This window comes from Camelina sativa, chromosome 19 (genome assembly GCF_030686135.1).
Source record: "Camelina sativa cultivar CO46 ecotype springtype chromosome 19, ASM3068613v1".
NCBI classification, from domain to species: domain Eukaryota; kingdom Viridiplantae; phylum Streptophyta; class Magnoliopsida; order Brassicales; family Brassicaceae; genus Camelina; species Camelina sativa.
In genome coordinates, this window is record NC_141898.1 from 5,666,531 (window position 1) to 5,686,988 (window position 20,458).

General features: G+C 34.2%; 2 protein-coding genes and 1 pseudogene across 3 annotated transcripts; all 3 read left to right on the forward strand.

The window, feature by feature from the left end:
* The first annotated feature begins 3,058 nt into the window (after positions 1-3,058).
* Positions 3,059-5,064, forward strand: LOC104765057 (scopoletin 8-hydroxylase-like). The gene is made up of 4 exons (XM_087502921.1): positions 3,059-3,491; positions 3,707-3,948; positions 4,130-4,454; positions 4,570-5,064. Exons 1-4 carry the CDS (start codon positions 3,228-3,230, stop codon positions 4,813-4,815), a joined length of 1,077 nt encoding a protein of 358 aa, XP_087359047.1. The 5' UTR covers positions 3,059-3,227; the 3' UTR covers positions 4,816-5,064.
* Positions 5,065-10,470: 5,406 nt separating this feature from the next.
* On the forward strand, positions 10,471-11,987 carry LOC104765058 (transcription factor JUNGBRUNNEN 1). The gene is made up of 3 exons (XM_010488717.2): positions 10,471-10,752; positions 10,923-11,236; positions 11,433-11,987. The coding sequence occupies exons 1-3, from the start codon at positions 10,539-10,541 to the stop codon at positions 11,811-11,813; spliced, it is 909 nt and encodes a 302-aa protein (XP_010487019.2). The 5' UTR covers positions 10,471-10,538; the 3' UTR covers positions 11,814-11,987.
* A 234-nt stretch (positions 11,988-12,221) lies between these two features.
* Positions 12,222-14,885, forward strand: LOC104765059 (elongation factor 2-like; annotated as a pseudogene). The gene is made up of 4 exons (XR_015591281.1): positions 12,222-12,346; positions 12,495-12,533; positions 12,661-12,748; positions 12,918-14,885. The product of XR_015591281.1 is annotated as an elongation factor 2-like (transcript).
* The last annotated feature ends 5,573 nt before the right edge of the window (positions 14,886-20,458 follow it).

The following is a 20,458-nucleotide window of genomic DNA, read 5'->3' on the forward strand; positions in this document are numbered from 1 at the left end:
TCAAGTTGCCCGAAGGACGAACTGAAAATGTCCGTTTAAAAGGATGTTCATTCTTGATTTGCAAGCGTGGAGCCCGGCTTTTAGCACTAATGAGTTCGAAGTTCCGAACTGAGGTTATACGAGGCATGGCTCGGCTTTTTTTTTTTTTTTTTTTTTTTTTTTTTTTTGTTTTTGCGAGGCATGGCTCGACTTTTTTTTTTTTAAGAACTAACGAGTTCGTAACTGGTCCCCTTTTTTTTATAAGCAAGGCATGGCTCCGCTTTTTGGGACGAGTTACAAAAATCCCATTGATAAGCTGTAGTGAGCTGTTGAGAGCTGAAGATAATTTCCAAAGAAGAGTAGAAAAGTATCGATTAATTTACCGTTGGTTGTGACTGTTTTCTCCATTGTTCGTCCAAGCGTCTTGAGATAATGAATTTTATGATTTTGCTAGTAATATGAAGATGTAGCGACAGCTTTCTCATGAATTACGAGGCTGAAACAAGGTCGATCTTGTTGCGAAGGTAAGCCTCGTTGCTTTGGATTGATATGTAGATGGACTACAGGTTTCATCTAGGTTGCTCGAAATTGGCCATGAAGTAGGGCGAACTGATAAGGTGGATCTGCTTCCTCTCTTTTTGTTTTTTTGGGTTTCGGGCTGAATGTTCCTGTTCTAGAAATACGGTGATATCTTTCGCGAGGAATAGCCAATCAACTCGAAGTTTGTCTTGTTAGAAAGATAAGCTTCAGGGCTTAAATTTGATATGTAGATCGGCGTCTGGTTCGTTCTAGAACGATAGAAAAATGCTTTCGAAGTCGATTCTCTTGAAAGGTCGGATCTGCGATTTTAGGGTTTCGATAGATCACACCAGTTGAGGGAATTCTGTGATATATTTCTTGAAACAGCTCGGATTGAGGCGAGGTCGATCTCTTTAGATACATAAGACTTGGGGCTTAAGATGTATATGCATTATGACACCTGGTTCTTTCTAGATCGATGGGAAAAAGTTCATGATGTAAGAGGATCTGACAATTTCGAACAAGCTGCATCTGATCAAGATAACTGGTCATAAGTTGAGATATAGAGCACCGATTGAGGCGTGGTCGATCTTGTTAGAAAGCTAAGCTTCGGGGCTTCAGTTTGATATGAATACCGATTTTTTGTTTCTTCTAGATCGGCGGCAAACTACACTCCAATTCGTGATGACGAGCTGATAGCTAGGGTTTCGAACAAGATGTGTCAGTTCGGAAATAGGGTGATAACTTTCGATTGACACTTCGGATTGGGTTGAGGTCGCCTTCTCCGGCAAGTTGACTCTAAGGCCTATCCATGGATGGGTTGTGCGTAATCTGGGTCATAGTAATTTGTCGGGAAATCGATCCCGAAGGTTGCCTGGTGCGATGAAGACGGATCTATATTTGAAGGATAAAGTATGTTGCAGAGAAACTGCAATATCATTCAGACGAGAGCTCGGATTGGAACGAAATCTTGTTCCACGGAAAGCTACTGTTCGGGGCAATCCGTAGATAGGTTATTCGTCTTCTAGTTCGTCGGGAACTGCCGGGAACTCGCCTTGCAAGGAGGCGGTTCAGATGGTTGAACTTGATCTTCTGGTTTGTCGTAGGTTTGGTAGTAGAGAGAGGAAACGTAGAACTTGTGTAAGGATCCCCACAAACGGCGCCAATTCTTGAAACTAGAATTCACACAATGAATTTGTTTGAGTGGGGGACAAATTCACTTAAGATCTCCCTCTAAAACAATGGATTAAAACTAGAAAATAAAGAGGGGTTTTGATCTCTTGAGAAAGAAGTTAGGGTTTTGCCCAAAAACAATGAAGAACTAGGGTTTTTGTATTAATTGCTGGATACTTTACAATGAGAGGATATCTCCCTATTTATATGAATACATTGATTATAAAATAAGTCTATTTTCCTTAAATCTCTGATCTTCAAATATGGTAAATTTCCTCTTCTGACGATCTAGTCGGGCTTAGGGGGCGGTCTCGGAGGTCGGTCAAGTGACTTCGCCGAGCTTCTGCTTTTGGGCCAGTTTAGCTAGCCCAAAATGGGGGTCCCTCGGTTTAGTTAATGTACAAAGTCTATTTGGTTTACTTTTGGTTTAGATCGGTATGTCGTGGGTGCTAAATTCCGCACCAACATTTTACATTAACTTTTGCATTTTTGAAACACCTCAAAAGAAAAAGATGATACTGCAAAAATTGATTTCGAAACTTATAGAGCTAAATAAATTTTAATTTTTTTAGTGTGTGTTTTCACGTCTCACCGTAGTGCCCGGTTTGTCAAAGAAACAGAAAATCATGTCATTGATTCATAATCAATACATATACTAAAGAAACAAAAATTTGGTAATCCAAAAAAAAAAAAAGGAACACTTACACCGACATAGTCATTTGTTATGTTGTTAAAAGAGCTAATTTTTCCGAGAATTGATTTAGAACGTAGGCATCCGCTTTATTGAGCAGCTACCTATAATAGTTTACTCTAGCTCTCAACTTATTGGGCTTCAAATTTTAGGCCCATAATAAATAGTCGTAGCCCAAGGCGTTGACATTGAAAGAGGGGCATGGCTCACGATACCACGCCGTTAAGTAGTACCAGGCGTGGATTCTAAGTATTAAACAAAATGTGTTAGAAGGCGTCTTCTAGTAGAGTTTTAAAGAGCTTCAAGAATAACTTGCTTACGTATATACACACTTAAAAGATGTATTTGTATATCTTTTCATATGTTATATCATTGATATTTGAATGTCTTTGTGTTTAATGGCAAGACGCACACCACAAATGTTCTCTTTGTAAGGAAACTAGTTAGAAAACCCTAACGTAAGAGTTGTTTATTTAAATATAGCATTGAATGGTTGAAGCATTTTTATACCCATATAATGAATTAATTTAACGTTTACTTTTATTTGTATTACCATGCATCAAACTTTTTTTTTTCATATAGAGGGGGTTGGTAAATGCCAACATACTAATTGATAAAACATCAAATCAAAATATAAATGAGAGATATGTGGGTAGTTGAGATATATTAAAACGCCTGTTTCGATACACATTACGTACTACATAAATGATCTTGGCATTATGCACGCTTGTGATTAGACAAATACTAGCTCTAGCTATTTTCGTTACTATTTATACCCACTTCACTTTGTTACTTCTCAACATTCAGTTTTCAATCTATCAAAAAACATAAAAGCATTCAGTTTTCAAGCAGAAGTGTAGAGACAATGGCTATCATCAATTTCGAGGATCAAACCACATTGTACAATTTTGTGGTCAAAGAAGGTAATGGCGTGAAAGGTATGATAGACTCGGGCCTCTCCAGTGTTCCACAGCCCTTCGTCCAGCCTATCTCTGAGCGAATCCCGACCCAAAACGCCCTTAAGTGTGAGGCTTCCCAGCCAATCGATCTTTCCCACCTAAACGGCCCACACCACAAGGAGGTGGCCAAACAGATCGTTGAAGCTGCTGAGACACTTGGCTTCTTCCAGGTAAATAATGGTCGACACATATCATTTGGGTTGGTGTAGAATTAGAAACGAGCAAAATATGGTGTAAACATGTAAATTTGAACTGACGTTAATATCTAAAAGATATACATATATCTTAAATGCTTACTTATAAGATTGAGTGTCTCTATCAATCTGCTACATACATCTTTAATAAGATATATCTGTATAATTTGAGGATGAAATGCAAATGACAGGTGGTGAACCATGGTGTTTCGGTGGAGCTGCTCGAATTGCTGAAAACGTCGGCTCATGAGTTTTTCGCACAAGCTCCTGAGGAAAAAGCGATATACCTAAAAGAAGTGAGTCCAAGCAAGTTGGTTAAGTACGGAACGAGCTTCGTGCCAGATAAGGAGAAGGCGATTGAGTGGAAGGATTATGTGAGCATGATGTACACCAGTGACCATGAGGCTCTTCAACACTGGCCTCAACCATGCAGGTACGTATATAAATGAACTAAATCTATATTAATATTTATACATCAAACTTGTGTTATATAAATGGAGTATAAATGTTAGGAAATTCATGTTGAAATACGATGAAATGTAAAATTATATATATAGACTTTTATTGGAATTTAAATATACAAAACTTAACATATAATATATGTGTGACGACAGAGAGGTGGCACTTAAGTTCATGAAGTCATCCATGGAAATGGTGAAAAATGTAGTCAACATTCTGATGGAGAATGTAGGAGTGAAACTAGAAGAAGAGAGGATGAATGGTTTGATGGGAACCAAGATGGTCAACATGAATTACTACCCCACCTGTCCGAGCCCCGAACTGACCATTGGCGTTGGCCGTCACTCCGACATGGGTATGTTGACTGTTTTATTACAAGACGGCATTGGTGGTCTCTACGTTAAACTAGACAACGGTGAATGGGCCGAGATCCCTCCTGTCCACGGAGCTTTGGTCATCAACATAGGCGACACTATGCAGGTTTGTCAAAACGAATTTACAATGAATGGGCTTATACATATATTTTATATACTATAAATGTGGTATCCATATTTATTTTTGATATTCTAATACAAATATATAAAACTTTCAACAGATTTTGAGCAATGGGAAGTACAAAAGTGCGGAGCATAGGGTTCGAACCACAAACATCGGATCAAGAGTCTCTGTGCCCATTTTCACGGCACCTAATCCCTCAGAGAAGATAGGACCATTGCCGGAAGTTGTGAAACGCGATGGAGTGGCTAGATACAAGGAGTTGTTGTTTCAAGACTACATGAATAACTTCTTCGGCCAACCACACGACGGCAAAAAATCTCTCGACTTCGCACGTGCCGAGTGATACTATCAGCAGTTGTCACGTATTAAATCAACCACAACTACGCGAAGATGTTTCTCCTTTTTATCCTTTGTCCTTTTTTTTTTTTATCCTTAGTCCCACGTTAAACTGAGTTGTTGTTTCTCTTTTTTTTTTTCTTTTCTTTTTGATGTAATTTTTTTTTATCCTGCTCGATCCCCATGTTTTTTGACTTTTTGTTTTGGTACAATCTATAAATTAATAAAATCTGCCTTCTTTGGGGGAATCCTTAAACCTGATGAATCTTTATGAAATTTTTCATGCATATTATATTAGGTTGAATGGTGGTTGTTTTATTTTTATTAAACCAAGAATTTCAAAGTCCCAGAGTCTGACCTACCTATTGATTTTTTTTACTGCAATGATTTTTTTTTACCAATTCCTCCATGGATTTCCAATCTCTGGACTTTTCGCCTCATTTATAATATTAGAATTTGAATTTCCATTATTATTTCCATATTTCATCTCGCTTTCATGGCATACTATATTTACGATTTAGACTTATCGGGTTCTGTTTGTCCCCCCAAAAAAAAAGACTTATCGGGTTCTAGGCCTTTCACAAATTTTCGTTGACTATTAGAAGAAGAGAACAAAAATCATATTTTAAAACTACACTGTTTATTAAAAATGCAAATTATATGGTGCAATTTTAAAGAAAGTCGGTGTGACGTAAGCGGTAGGGGATTCTGAGACTTTCAAGTTATGACGTGAATCGTGTACTTCAAACAATGTGACGTTATATGTTTACGGATTATTCAAACCTCGTGCTTTTTGCTTCCTTCTTCAAATTTTCCTTTTTTACTTGTAAAAGAGTAAATTTCCACTTACGCCCAATTAAAACTCGTTAACTCACAAGACACCACGGATTAGAATAATATTCCATAAAATTAAACGTGTTTAAAGAACCTTAAACCACTTTGTTAAAACTTAAAAGTAACTTTCTTTTACTTATATCTTACATCATATTATGGTCGATCACATCGTTTACTATGACCAAATTCATATTGATTATTACTAACATTAATCCAAAAACGATAAATTCCTATTGCTTATCCTGCCAGCCTCTATTCAAATCTAAGTTTTTACATGAAACAATTTAAGGCAAGTTAGGCAACTATAATGTCTCTTTCTGTCTTTTAAAAGTCAATATATACCACGATAGGATAAAACCAGGGACTAGCTTCTTTTTTTTTTAGTATCAACGATCCGAAGACCCATTTTGATTAACCATGCACGTCTTTTCCTCTCATAATATATACTAGGTTTAACCATCGAATCGTTGCATTTTTTTTCTTTTCCCACTTGCCTCTGGCGTCCCATGACTCCCATCGCGCGCGCATGCATTATGCTTCGAGCTAGTTACAAATTTCAGTGTTTCTTATATATTGGAGACGTACGTATGATAATGGACCAAACTTTTGGAATATATGATTAAATATGTCATATATACCGATACATAAGACAAATACATATGTCATAAAAAACTAATACATGGTGTTAATGGTTTAAATTATTTTTCCGCGACAATGTTTTTTTCCTTGTAAGTTTTTTATTAAATAAATGATAAATTAGTTTCCGTAATTTTGTAAAACATAATTAATTAAATAAGATATATATATATGTAATAGGACAAAAAGGTTTAGAATAGATGGAGAGGAAGATGTCCAACAAGAACAACTTGGGGTCAACCATTGATGACTCTGGTAAATGATCCTTTGACTTGACCAGCTGCTACGAATTGACTCAATAAATTGAAACAAACAGTATATAGAGGATGCTATATTGATTCATTCTTCAAATTTTTTTTTTTTTAATTCTATCTTCCTTACAAATGATCTTATAAACAAATATCATTTTTTGTAATGCAAAAATGAGTATTTGAAAAACAATTATCATATTAGATTAGTCCGATCCCCTTTCCATGGCTTCCCTATTTTTGTTACTTGTATTTGACATCAGAATTAGATCAGTTTATAGTAGTACTAGCTAGTTTCTTCTTAACATTCCAATGAAATTTGTTGAAAGGTAAATGTTTGTGCTGGAGAATGATTCCTTTACCAAAAGCTTATCCAAAGATGTGGTAAAGATTTGGACAAAAAAGTCAATAGCTTTTTTTTTTTCCTAGAGTGAGTTTTGACAATGAGCAGTGGATTAATGGGAGACTCTTTAGTGCAGTTGAAATTGTGATTTCTGAATAAAATAATTATGGTAATAATTATCAGTATTTCCACTACTTTTTAATTGGCGACATATTTCCACAGCTTTACACACCCTCATCGGATCAAACTTTTGCCTCATGGTTTGCAAAGAGAATTACAAACAATCACCACTAGATTCAATAGATTTTTTTGGTATTTGAAAATAAAACAGAAAAATATGGTTTGTATATTAAGGAATTATTCAAAAAAAGAAAAGGCATTCTCCAAAAAAAAAAGTCGACCGGTAAGACGTTGGGATTAGGTCATTATCCTCATTATAACGATTTTAAGTTATGATAGAATGTATATATACTTATTAATTAATTATTGAGATATCAATGCGAATCATCTATACAACATTGTTTTGTATACTATATAATTTTAATAAGTTGGTTACAAATAAGTTATAAATTAAGTTTTATATTATTTGTATAGTCTGGATTTATTGTTTCCAAAAATCTTAAAGAGAATATTCCAATTAATCATTTGATATCATCTAACTTACCATATTAATTTTCTTTATTAAATTATTCATCAAATAAAATCTTTTGATATTTAACCTAACATATTAATTTGTTAATTATTATTATATTTCACCTCGCATTTTTATATATGAGTATATTTTGTGAAACAAATAAATTATCATATTATTTATTATAATTAAAAATAGTTTTATTTCCAGATATATCATAAGTTGAATTTTTAAAAACAAATATAAATGATTCAATCTATAAAATATTCAATTTTTATTAGTATTAATCTTTAAAAATAATATCTATTGAATTAAAAAAATTATTTAGTAACGGGTCAAAATTTGAATATTTAAATTCAATTTCATACTTTTTTGAATTTTATAATTTTATATAATATAATAAACATTAAATAATTTATTTTTAAATATTTTTATAATATTGCAATTTGATATTAAAGTTAGAAACTATAAACACTTTAAATTGGTTTGTTATAGCAATGCCAATAATATGTCACTATAATATGAAAGAATTTAAAAAACCAAGTATATTAAAACAAAAAGTATAACAATATATTAAATTACTCATAATATAATAACTCGCTTTTTAAAAACCAAATTCACAAAATTATGTCGTATAATGACATTCAAGTCATGAGGTAGAATATACATTTTTGAAATAACTTTACGTAATAAACTAATACAACATATTAAAATTTTATTTTAAAATAGAAAATATACAAAATTTTGTATAAAATAAAATTTAATCAGTGTTATAGCACGGATACTTATCTAGAATCATTAACAATATAAAACTTACAAAATAAATATCTTTTTCAAGTCATCATATTTAGCATATGGTTTTATTACATAATATTTTATCCAAAAAAATTTTAAAAATAATCACATAAATTATATTTTATAAAAAAAAGTACAATGCAAATAAAATGAATTTCAACCCGTGCTCTAGCACGGGTATTAATCTAGTGAAGAGGTATAAGATTAACATAAGTGAAGAAATCATATATGTGAATCTTTATAATAATATTATTTAGTTAATTATTTTAATTATTATATCTACATGTATCTTCAAATTTATGCGTAAATGTGGTTATTGACTGAATTACACGATTATCATTAACTAGGAGTCAATACTATTTTAGAAAGAAAAAATATGAATGATAAAATTTTGAAATTATAAACAAATTTGACCAATTCAAATAAATTATAATTGTAATTTAAAAAAAAATCATCTCACTCAGAGAATTTCAGAAATTTCTGGTTGTAAATTGTAGTGGGAAAATATCCAACAGAATGTGGTGGAAACTAAATCATTCCACAGTTGTTATAAGAAAAACATGCGACTCTTATATTTTTTTCCTAAATAACAGAACTTAGAATAATTAAAAGATTCATGGGATTGGTTGGCTGCTAACGACGGTTTGTGAACTATCCCGTAACTGTAGTTGCAACCAGGAACGGATCCAGAAAGAAATTTGATGTAGGGCATAATTAATTAATAATATTAATTTTCTATTATAAAATATTAAATAAATATAAATTTCCCTCTTTTTGTATATTTAAAAATTATTTTATTTAGTTTTAAAATATATTCAATTGCACATTATATATATTTAAATAAAATTCATATCTAAACATATATTATGTAAGGATTTTGTGCAGTATATTAACTTTTCAAATCGCTATTTTCGCAACTTTATTCTCTAACTCTAAAACACGTTAGAAAATTTTGAAAAATCAGAAGTAATACACAATAACTTTTCGTAATCACGGTAAAATTTGTAAAATATAGATAAATAGTATATCAGATCAAAGGTCCAACGATGAAAGTCCAAATCTACATTTAAAATATTAAAAATTAATATATATGATTGTAGAAATGTGTAGAAGTTACATGGAAGAGTTATATTATGAATTATTTTTGAATTCATATGATTAATTTGTGTACAAAATTCTTTATTTATATAGATTTCAACTATATATATATATTAGATAAATTAAAATATATTATACTAATTAACTAGTTTTACAATACTTTTTAAATTTAAATATAAGTATAATTTAGAGTAGAAAAAAATATTAACATGTAAGTAGACATTACAAAAAGAACATTGGTTGTAGGAAAAAAAAAGAATCGAACTCCTCACCAAAGAAGATGCATGGGGCACCTAGGTAACAATTAAGATGTGTAACTAAACTAACCAAGTGTATTAGATAATTTTTAATAAGTAGCATGGGGCACGTGCCCCACCCCATCACTACATAAATATGCCCCTGGTTGCAACTTGCAAGTAATGAAAAACAGTGACAAGAAACGACTAGACCTTTTGTTTGTGGTAAAGAAGAGACCAGTTTAGTACTTCATGTCCACAAAAGTAAGCTGAACATATTTTGAAGTGAGAAAGGAACTGACGGGTAATATTCGGTTTTTGATTAGGTGGCTTTGTCATTGTCAATTTCAGAGAAACTACCAAATAGAAAAATGTAACATTACTCATGTTTTTTCATTTTTCTTTTGTTGATCTCCCCAAGTTAAAATTTTCAAACGAAGCAATACAAATCTTACCTTTACGAGCACAAAGTCGGAGTTATGCGTTTAACGTCATGATGATTAATAGATGTTTCGTGGTGAGCGCGGTAATATAATCATCATATAAGAAGTTAATGAATCCTCGTCAGACACTTTGGAAGAGTAAACAAACACACAAAAATTAAATCTTGGCTTGAATAGTCAGTCCTCTCCCTGGCATTTTCCTTTGCGTCCCAATGATATGAAAGGTAAAAGCGTCATATGCAGTGGGTCCACGTATTGTGATGCGAAGAGACTGATTCCAAAATCTCAAGCCCAAAAGACTTTTACCGGGTCGAATCATTGATTACAAAGGGTTTATAAGTCAACAGACATGACTTGACCAAATCGGATCATTGATTATAAAAGGATGAATAAGACACACACGACACAAATTAACTCTCTTTATATAAAGAGAGAAAAAGGAGGAGGAAATAGTTAAACCAAAGCCATGGAGAAGATGATGGGATTACGGGACAACATAAGTGAATCAAAAGAAGATGAGGAAGAAGTAGTAAAGCTTCCAGGGTTTAGGTTTCATCCCACGGACGAGGAGCTCGTAGGGTATTATCTTTCTAAGAAAGTACTCCTCAAGAAACCGAGCAAGATCGATGAGATTGTCAGCCAAATCGATATCTATAAATTCGATCCCTGGGATCTTCCAAGTAAGTTTTGTTTTAGTACTCCCTCTTGTTAATTTGTTCATTTATATGTCTTACTTTTTTTTTTAGAAAAGAGAAAAGTAGAGATCACTTGAATGCATGGTTGTGAATTAAAACTAACACATTAGTTATTGTAACCAAACTGATGCTAAAATGTAATGTTTGTTTTGAAGGTTCAAGGAACACGGAGAAGGAAAACTACTTCTTTTGCAAGAGAGGAAGGAAGTATAGAAACAGCATAAGACCAAACCGAGTGACTGGTTCCGGTTTTTGGAAAGCCACGGGAATAGACAAACCTGTCTATTCGGATGGACCTAATAAAACTGTGATCGGTCTAAAGAAGACACTCGTGTATTACCTTGGAAGCGCCGGGAAAGGAAGCAAGACAGATTGGATGATGCACGAGTTTCGTCTCCCCACAGCCAATGACACTATCCCCGGTGGCCCTACACACTCTAACCCTACTCCAACTTCCGCACTACAAGCAGTAAGTTTGGAATCCTCTCGGTCATATGTGATGATCATATCTATCATGCATATATAGTTGGCCCACTCTAAACGTTTTAAATAGCAAGCCTATTTCCTTTTTTCTGACAAGTCTTGTTAAGTGTAAAAATAAAAAATAAAAAATGTTTTGGGAAGTGAGTGTGGTTGATTCTTACTATATATCTACATAATCACAGGAAGTGTGGACGTTATGCCGGATATTCAAGAGAAATGTGTCTAGTCGAAAATACACTTCGGACTGGAGAGAATTAGCAAATGGCAAACGGGTGGAGCCGCAACAATCTAATTACCAAGAAGCATATATCAATTTTGGTGACAATGAAAGTAGTAGTAGTACCAACGTGATTAAAGGGAGTTACGAGAGGAGCGCTTTCCAGCTTCACCAAACGCATCATCAACATCAACATCATCAAGACCAGCCAATTCCCATGAACACCACACAGGTTGATTCGCTTCAACAATTCTCCAACGATAACATTGACTATGAGAGCTACGAAAACTGGGACGAGCTTCGATCGGTTGTGGAATTTGCTTTCCCACCTTCTTCTTTTAGTTAGATCATTAAACCACTAGTTAACTTACTAGCATATCTATATGTTTACTTGGACGTTTTGTATTCGCTATTTATAAACATGGATCTTTTGTATGTATGTATATGAATGCGCCTGATTATAAACATGGATCTTTTGTATTGGCCTATTATGTCAATTCACGGAATGGCTTATTTATTATTTGCATATTTTATCTTTGGTATATCTCATTGTTACATGTGAATATGTGATGACAAAATATAATAAATATAATTAAAGAATTACGGTTGATAATAATATAAGTGGAAAAACTCGTTTAGACTCTTTTTTTTACAAGACTAAATAATATCACACAAGTCTACATAGTATTGGGCTTAGTTTTCAATAGCTCATTAGGAAGAAACCCAAAAGAATTAAAAATAATTACAATATAAACTCGACAATTGTTATTAAAGGGCAAAGTGTTAAAATCGAATCGATGCTACAAACAAAAGGTTTCACTTCTTTTGCTTCTCCTCCTCCTACTCGCCGTGTCAACATCTTTCCCCCAGGCTAGTTAGGTTGGTTGATATGATTCTTCTCCGTCTAAACTATCTTCTGTTGTTCTTGATTCATCTATGAATTTCTAGCTTTGATTTCGATATTATATGTGTCGCGCGAGCGAGTTCTCTGAAACACTCTTATATATCTCTCTTTTTTTTCCTGCAGAGAATGTGGTAATCATGAGAAACAAAGAAAGTGACAATGGTAAAGGCTTCTTCTTTTTTTTTTTTTTTTTTTGTAGCATCGATTCTAACGCTTTGTTTTTATTCGTATGTGTGAAATTAATCTAACGGGTTTGTTCTCCTTTTTTTTGTTTGTTTGTAACTTGCAGGTGAAGTTCACAGTTGAAGAGCAACGGAAAATTATGGATCGTAAACACAACATCCGTAACATGTCTGTCATTGCCCATGTCGATCATGGTATATATGTATTTTTTTGTTTACTTTTATTTTCTTAATCGTTCCTCTGATGATTTATTTATGAAGCTTTTGTGTTTCTCTGATGATTTATGAAGCGTTTATAGTATTGTTCTGTTTCTTTATAATCGGTTGTTCATGTTGATACAAAGTTTTAATTTTTTGATGACAGGAAAATCAACACTTACGGATTCACTTGTTGCTGCTGCTGGCATTATTGCTCAAGAATCTGCTGGTGATGTGCGTATGACTGATACGCGTGCTGATGAGGCAGAACGTGGTATCACCATCAAGTCTACTGGTATCTCTCTCTACTATGAGATGACCGATGACTCTTTTTCACTGGAGCTAGAGACGGCAATGAGTTTCAAGCGTGTCATGCAGACATGGCTCCCTGCCAGTACCGCTCTGCTTGAAATGATGATCTTTCACTTACCATCAGCCTACACTGCGCAGAGGTGCCGTGTTGAGAACTTGTATGAAGGTCCTCTTGATGATAAGTATGCTGGTCCTCTGATGCTCTATGTCTCTAAGATGATTCCTGCATCTGACAAGGGCAGGTTCTTTGCTTTCTGTCGTGTCTTTTCCGGTACACTTTCCACTGGTTTGAAAGTGAGGATCATGGGTCCCAACTATGTCCCTGGTGAAAAGAAAGATTTGTATGTCAAGCGTGTGCAGAGGACTGTCATTTGGATGGGTAAGAAGCAAGAGACTGTGGAGGATGTTCCCTGTGGTTGCTACGGTTGGGTACTTGGGTTGGATCAGTTCATCACCAAGAATGCTATCTTGACTAATGAGAAGGAAGTGGACGCACACCCGCTTCGTGCCATGAAATTTTTTTGTCTCTCCTGCTGTTCGTGTTGCTGTAAAATGCAAGGTTGCATCTGATCTTCCCAAGCTTGTGGAATGTCTCAAGAGGCTGGCTAAGTCTGACCCTATGGTTCTATGCAGAATGGAAGAGTCTGGTGAGCACATTGTTGCTGGTGCTGGAGAACTCCACATTGAAATTTGTGTTAAGGATCTTCAAGATTTTATGGGTGGTGCTGAGATCATAGTGTCAGATCATGTTGTTTCGTTGCGAGAGACGGTCCTTGAGAGGTCTAGCCGAACCGTGATGAGTAAGTCCCCTAACAAACACAACCGTCTTTACATGGAAGCCAGACCAATGGAGGACGGTCTAGCAGAAGCCATTGATGAAGGCCGCATTGGTCCATCTGATGACCCCAAGGTTCGATCCAAGATCCTTGCAGAAGAGTTTGGGTGGGACAAGGATCTTGCCAAGAAAATCTGGGCGTTTGTACCTGACACTACAGGGCCCAACATGGTGGTTGATATGTGTAAGGGAGTGTAGTACTTGAATGAAATCAAGGACTCAGTGGTTGCTGGGTTCCAATGGGCTTCAAAGGAAGGTCCTTTAGCAGATGAAAACATGAGAGGGTATCTGTTATGAAGTGTGTGATGTTGTGCTCCATGCTGATGCAATCCACAGAGGAGGTGGTCAGATGATCTCAACAGCAAGAAGAGTCATCTACGCATCGCAGCTAACCGCCAAACCAAGACTTCTTGAGAGATCCAAGCACCTGAGGGAGCTTTGGGAGGAATCTACAGTGTGCTGAATCAGAAGCGTGGACACGTGTTTGAAGAAATGCAAAGGCCAGGAACACCTCTCTACAACATCAAAGCTTACCTTCCTGTGGTGGAGTCGTTTGGTTTCTCAGGTCAGCTAAGGGCTGCAACCTCATGACAAGCCTTTCCTCAGTGTGTGTTTGACCATTGGGATATGATGTCTTCTGATCTGCTCGAGGCTGGTTCACATGCTGCTACATTGGTTGCTGATATCAGGAAGAGAAAAGGTTTGAAGCTACAGATGACTCCACTCTCTGATTTTGAAGACAAATTGTAAGCGGACCATTACCGCTCTTACTCTTAATGACTCTGTCTCCCTCTTAGGCTCGTTTATAGTTCACTTTTTTGATCTAGCATTATTCCGCCCGTGTTTATTGAAGACAAATGTGTTTGCTCTTTTTACATCATAGAAAGATCAATCAAGTTTTGTTTGTACTACTTGAATTATTTTTTCTGTTTTAACTTGGTTTTTCTCTTTCAATGACAAGCTTAACATGCTTTCACTTTGATCCCATCGTAAAACTTTGAGTCTTCAAGACAGCTTCCTCTTTCTTTCCATGTTGTCTGAACAAGTTACAAAACAGATTATAACTCTTCCTTAAAACCTTGAAGCTTCAAGTTAGAAATTATAAAGCTTAGGTTTCTTTTTGCCTCTATATTATACAAAGAGAGACAGTTCTAGAACCATCATAGTTCATGAAAAACAAAAATCATAAAAACAAACTTTGCTTTGAGAATTCCCTAGCTATACCGATTTAAAAAGCCAAGTCATGGGGAACCGGTTTCAGTTGCAGAAGAAGAAGTTAAGATTAGAGTCAATGGTTTCATAGGTCATTGATGCTTCTCACAAGATGTTAGCACAGTGGATTTTTTCAGATATATATCTACAAACTACAGATAATTTTAAAAATGCAAAGCCATGATCGCAGGAATACTCTACATACATGAACCTTCTCTGCCACACCATCGGGATGTTTTACCACACGCCTCTGTGTGAACCGAAGCTGATTTACTTCGAAGGAGTTGTATGATCTGACACAACACCTTCAGCTTTTATTTTGCTGGAACTGACTGATGGATGAGGCAGTGCTTTAGAAATTTCAGCCTTGTTAAATTTTATTTTATAGGTTTGTAAGGCATTCTCTCTTAAATTTTATCACCATGATTCATGTTTTTTCTTCTTGACTCTGCTACGTACCTCTAATAGGATCTGATACCGTTGTGTCTTGATCTCTATCTTTGGCCAGGATATTTGATACTTAATTTGTCTACTGTTTTGTCTACTAATTTCTCAAGACAAATAGTATCAATGCTCTCATGCCAACAACAACTGATTCTCCCACTTAAGATAATAATTGGATGACTAAAACATATTTGTTTCCACAAATGTGACATCCATGGTTATGTAGTCATCCCCTGACACATCAGAAATGAATTTTCATTTTAGTTACAACCTATGAAAAACTGTAATGCTATATGATCACATGCACCGGAATCAAGCATCCACTTATCAGTTTTATGACAATCTACGTTAATAATCAAGCAAAGAGTGATGATTTATTAAATCATTCAAAAACTGCAGAGAAAAAAAAGAAAAAACTTAATCTGCAGTTTGGTTGGTTTGTTCAATAGATGTCTCTTTAGGCCCTAATAATATCAGCATTTGGTTCAGTCAAGTTAGAAGATTGTGTCATTTTGTTTGGTTTGCGTGGTCTCACTGGCTGACCTTGTGCATTTAACAAAACCATAAGGATGTTACATGATATACATTGAGCTTACTGGTATTGTGTGTCCTAGCTCATTTTCGTTTTCTTTTTTTCGGCCCATTTACAGTGTTGTCTTTTTTTCTTCTTTGATTCAAGATGTCCTCATTTTTTGTCTTGGATAATATGTGTCAATAAACCAAAAACATTTCAGCTCAACTAGAACATGTCATCACCTCCACATAGTGGAGATAGATAATAGTGAGATGTGAGTGTTAAGAAATATGTGAAAATACATGTTATAAAAGTTTTCAAGTTTATCATTGCCTTACGAAGTTAGATCAGCACTAATTTTCCCACTCACTTGTTAAATGCTTAGTTTTAAAATGTGAACAAAGATACGATTGATTGGATTCTGCAGATGAAATAACTGTGTCACAATCATCCAACTTAGGCATCTTGATTTTGTAGGGACTCAATCTTAATGGTCCATTTTTGTGGTGGATGGGGTCCATATTTGCTTTCTTGATTCAATTAAGTAATCGTGTTCCGTTGTTGTCTTGGCCTGCTGGACACTAAGGACACCATTCATCCATCACTTCACATCATTCATCTTCCTTACAGTGCACCACTATAATCATCAATACTATTGTTACTTTGACAAAAAAAACAAATAAACACTTATTGAATCTTAAATTCCATAAATCATAATAATTTATAGCGACCTTCATTGTTTTGTTTTAACAAACAAATAAAAAGAATAATCCATGTGTATAGGATAACAATGAGTTGTTGTTAGTTACTATCTTTTGATTATAGTGCCATCTTCGACCTCAAGTCTGTCTTTTACTATTTCTTCTCCTTTGACAAAAAGTAGCCGACGCACATCTTGTTTTTTCCCATCACCTTTTTTTTTGGCTATCCCATATTCTCTATCTTGTGAATTGATTCTTCTTCAACCATCATTGCGTTGCTTTACTCTTGTTTTGAAATTCATATGTCATGATAATTGTTTGAAATGAAGAGTCCAATTATTTCTAAATCTATCGACATATTTGAAATTCCATATTGTAATATACGTTCCCACTTGCTCCCACTAAAGAACCAAAATTGATATTATTAATAGTTAGATTTTTATTTTTTTAGTGGGTTATTCCTAATGTGGACAATAACCAAACTATTTTCTCACCTTTTTTCATCCATACGAAAGTACAGTCTTTACTTGTAAATGTTTCATGTCTTGTTTCTATCCAATATATCAATGTCATGTCTCAACCATATATTGGTTTTTTGTCTCTTGATAGTAACATAAACTTCTAATTATATCTCTCATCTAAACCACATGGTGTTTTGATATTTTGTACCATTTAGTGGGTGAGAAGATGATATTTGCATAGGTACAATATTTAATCAGAAAAACAAAATAGATTAGGTCAAGTGGGCTTATTAGTGGTATAGACTACTCCTTTTACTTTTAACCCTTGATATCCTCTGATCACCTTCTCTTTTTCAAATTCATCTTTGTGTTGTCCATTTAGATCTGTCACTATAATGTTTTAAATTGTTACTAGTATGTGATGGATCCATGATCTGATCAACAAGACATTTTATATCGTGGCTTTAGCAAATTGATACAAATTATCATATGATCAAATAGACTTATACTTATGCATATATGTCCCACACAATAAAACAGGGAATGATCAGGCTAATTATAGAGTGCAGAAGTGAGGATTATTTACCCTTTTTATATTAACACGATTCATCTCGTAATTTTAAATGTAAAATACTAAATGTATTCCACTACTTGGCCTATGTTATACCCTAATTAAGGTTATTTGATGATACCTAGTAATTTTCTGATCCTTCAGTCCAATAGTAGTGATTCAATTTCTATCGTTAGGGATTTGATTTAACTTTTGTTTGGCATTATAGAAAAAAAAAAGGCATTATACTTGGAGAGGTTTTTTGTCTACCGATTATTTTTGCGGATTGTAAAAGCAAAAGCCATTAAACATATATAATAATATTATATGTATACAAAATCACAAACATGGCAAATGCAACAATTTTCAACCGAAAGATGGGATATAATCAACATTGTAATCAAAATAAACAAAATTTTCTCGACTGCGTCAAAGGCTATGAACGACTTTGATGTAAACCGAAAGTTGGGTTTCCACTTTGGCATGAAAAGTAGAATATTTAGTAAAGAGTTGTGAGAAAGAAGAAAAGATAAAGAAAGAAGGCCATCAATATCATCGTTGTTCCATGGTTGACAAGGTACACCATTCTTTATGAATATGATGAGGTCTCATCCAAGTTTCTCGAAAAACATTTATATTTGATTTCTTTAATATACATGAAATATATAATAACTAATGAAGTAGGGACGTCGATTGTTAGAGGTTAGAGACTAGAGAACAAATGAAAACCGACCCACAAATCAATCAATTTCGAAATCATGATGACATTAATTTTTTGGTTTAGTGCCGTCTTTCCCTTGGAAATTTCTCCTCTTTTTTTGTTTTTTTCTTTTTCTGAGATAACATAAAAATCAAGTTGTGGAATATATTACTCTTTATATAAAAGAGGAATCATATTCATTCATCTTGATACATGGAAAGTAAAAAAAGATGACTTAGATAGTTTCCATTCCAAAATGAATAAAAACTTTACCCATCGTGACCCCACTCGGAAATCTAACAAAATTTCTTCTAGTACTATTCCTGTTTACTATATTGTTTGGTGTAATGGAGTGTATAATGTGCCACTGTATTGACTTTTGTGAAAGAACAAAATAATCGATTATTCAATGGCTCTATAAGATGGTGAAGGTGACTCAGACAACAACAACATAGAAGGTTAATTAGCTCTTTCATGACAATGTTGCCCATTTTCTTCATTTGAATATTGTAGTTAAAATATATGATAGTCGTCGATCGGCTCCAATCGGTCAAATAAATTATGAGATATATATATATATATATATATCTATAATATGCGTGGAATTGTATTAGCACGTCACTGCGTTACATGAACTTTGTATAGTTTACATGAAATTAAAATTAGACTACTACTAGTCTACTATTTAACTGATGGTTTTAAAAATTAAAATACGATAACGTGTAAGTTGGGTACGTAGTTTTGTTTGATACTCTAATGGAAGTTGAGGAAAGTTCCAAGTGTGGAATCAAAATTCACGTGTTGGACGAAGCTGCAAATTAAAAATTAAAAGAAAAAAAAAAGAATAAACGGTCCCCCTCAGTGGGCCATTAACGGCCCAAATACTGTTTTTATTTTAAAGAAGAAAAGAGGAAATGAATTTGTGGGTCCGGCGGTGCGATGTGGATGTGTTTGTGTTATGTTTTTTTTTTAATAATACTTTTTTAAATGCCGATTTTTAGCTTTTCTCCTGTCTTTTTTTTTTTTTTTTTTGTTCTTGTGGAGTCCACTTTTAAGATTGGGGCTGTTCCCTAAATTAAAAATAACCTCTTTCTCTACCGACAATGTTTCTTTTTACCATTTGGTTTTCTCCTTCTCCTCCTTCCATTTACAAATTCGCAAGTTTTACTTAACTTAATCGGTGGTGCGTAGTTGCGTATTGCGTCGCCATACATGAACTAACATAATCAGAAGATAGCGGAGGTATCTAACATGTGTTATTGTTAAGAGGAAAGCTAAGTCATTCATTATTAGTATTTCATTTTCCTTGTGTTGTGGATATATAAAAATATAATCGAAAGTGTAAGCTGTACTGGTACAGCTAAGATTTTTTAAAAAGAAAACAAATAATAGAACGAGATCGAGGGAGCAAAGCAATAGTTTGACGTGACTTGATGATCACAGTTGCAACGTCCGTATATTATCTTTATTGATAACATAGATAAGTTAATGGCACAAAACTACAAAAGTAGCGTGAAGGGACGGCAATAATAATGTGAATGTTGATGAATCCAACCCCCGGGACCATTCCACGATAAGTTCAGAGTCGTGCCCAAATTATATGTACTATCTATATCTATATACGACACAATCAATGACAAAGTGTTTTATTTTAGCGGTGAATTTTATACGATACTCTTTCTATCGATATAAAAAATGTTTTCAGAATTTGTTTTTGAATAATTTGCAGAACTCTATTCAAAAAGATGTAAACAAAAAGGACAAATAAATAAATCATGATAGAAATATTACTACTAGTCTACTATAAAAAAGTGGCTTGAAAGAGAACGTGAACCAACTGCATTTCACATGCTTCGACGGTCTCTGTTCCTCGAACCCTCGTCACCCTAAACGCGTAACAAAACCTTAAATTAATTACCACTAATTCATTCAATTCAACCTTGAACTTCATAATATCTAATAACCCGGTTACTTAATA

Coding starts and splice junctions, on each gene's coding strand:
- LOC104765057 (XM_087502921.1), top strand. CDS start 3,228: ATGGCTATCATCAATTTCGAGGATCAAACCACATTGTACAATTTTGTG. Junction 3,492..3,706: donor AGACACTTGGCTTCTTCCAG/GTAAATAATGGT, acceptor TGCAAATGACAG/GTGGTGAACCATGGTGTTTC. Junction 3,949..4,129: donor CACTGGCCTCAACCATGCAG/GTACGTATATAA, acceptor GTGTGACGACAG/AGAGGTGGCACTTAAGTTCA.
- LOC104765058 (XM_010488717.2), top strand. CDS start 10,539: ATGGAGAAGATGATGGGATTACGGGACAACATAAGTGAATCAAAAGAA. Junction 10,753..10,922: donor CGATCCCTGGGATCTTCCAA/GTAAGTTTTGTT, acceptor TTTGTTTTGAAG/GTTCAAGGAACACGGAGAAG. Junction 11,237..11,432: donor CAACTTCCGCACTACAAGCA/GTAAGTTTGGAA, acceptor ACATAATCACAG/GAAGTGTGGACGTTATGCCG.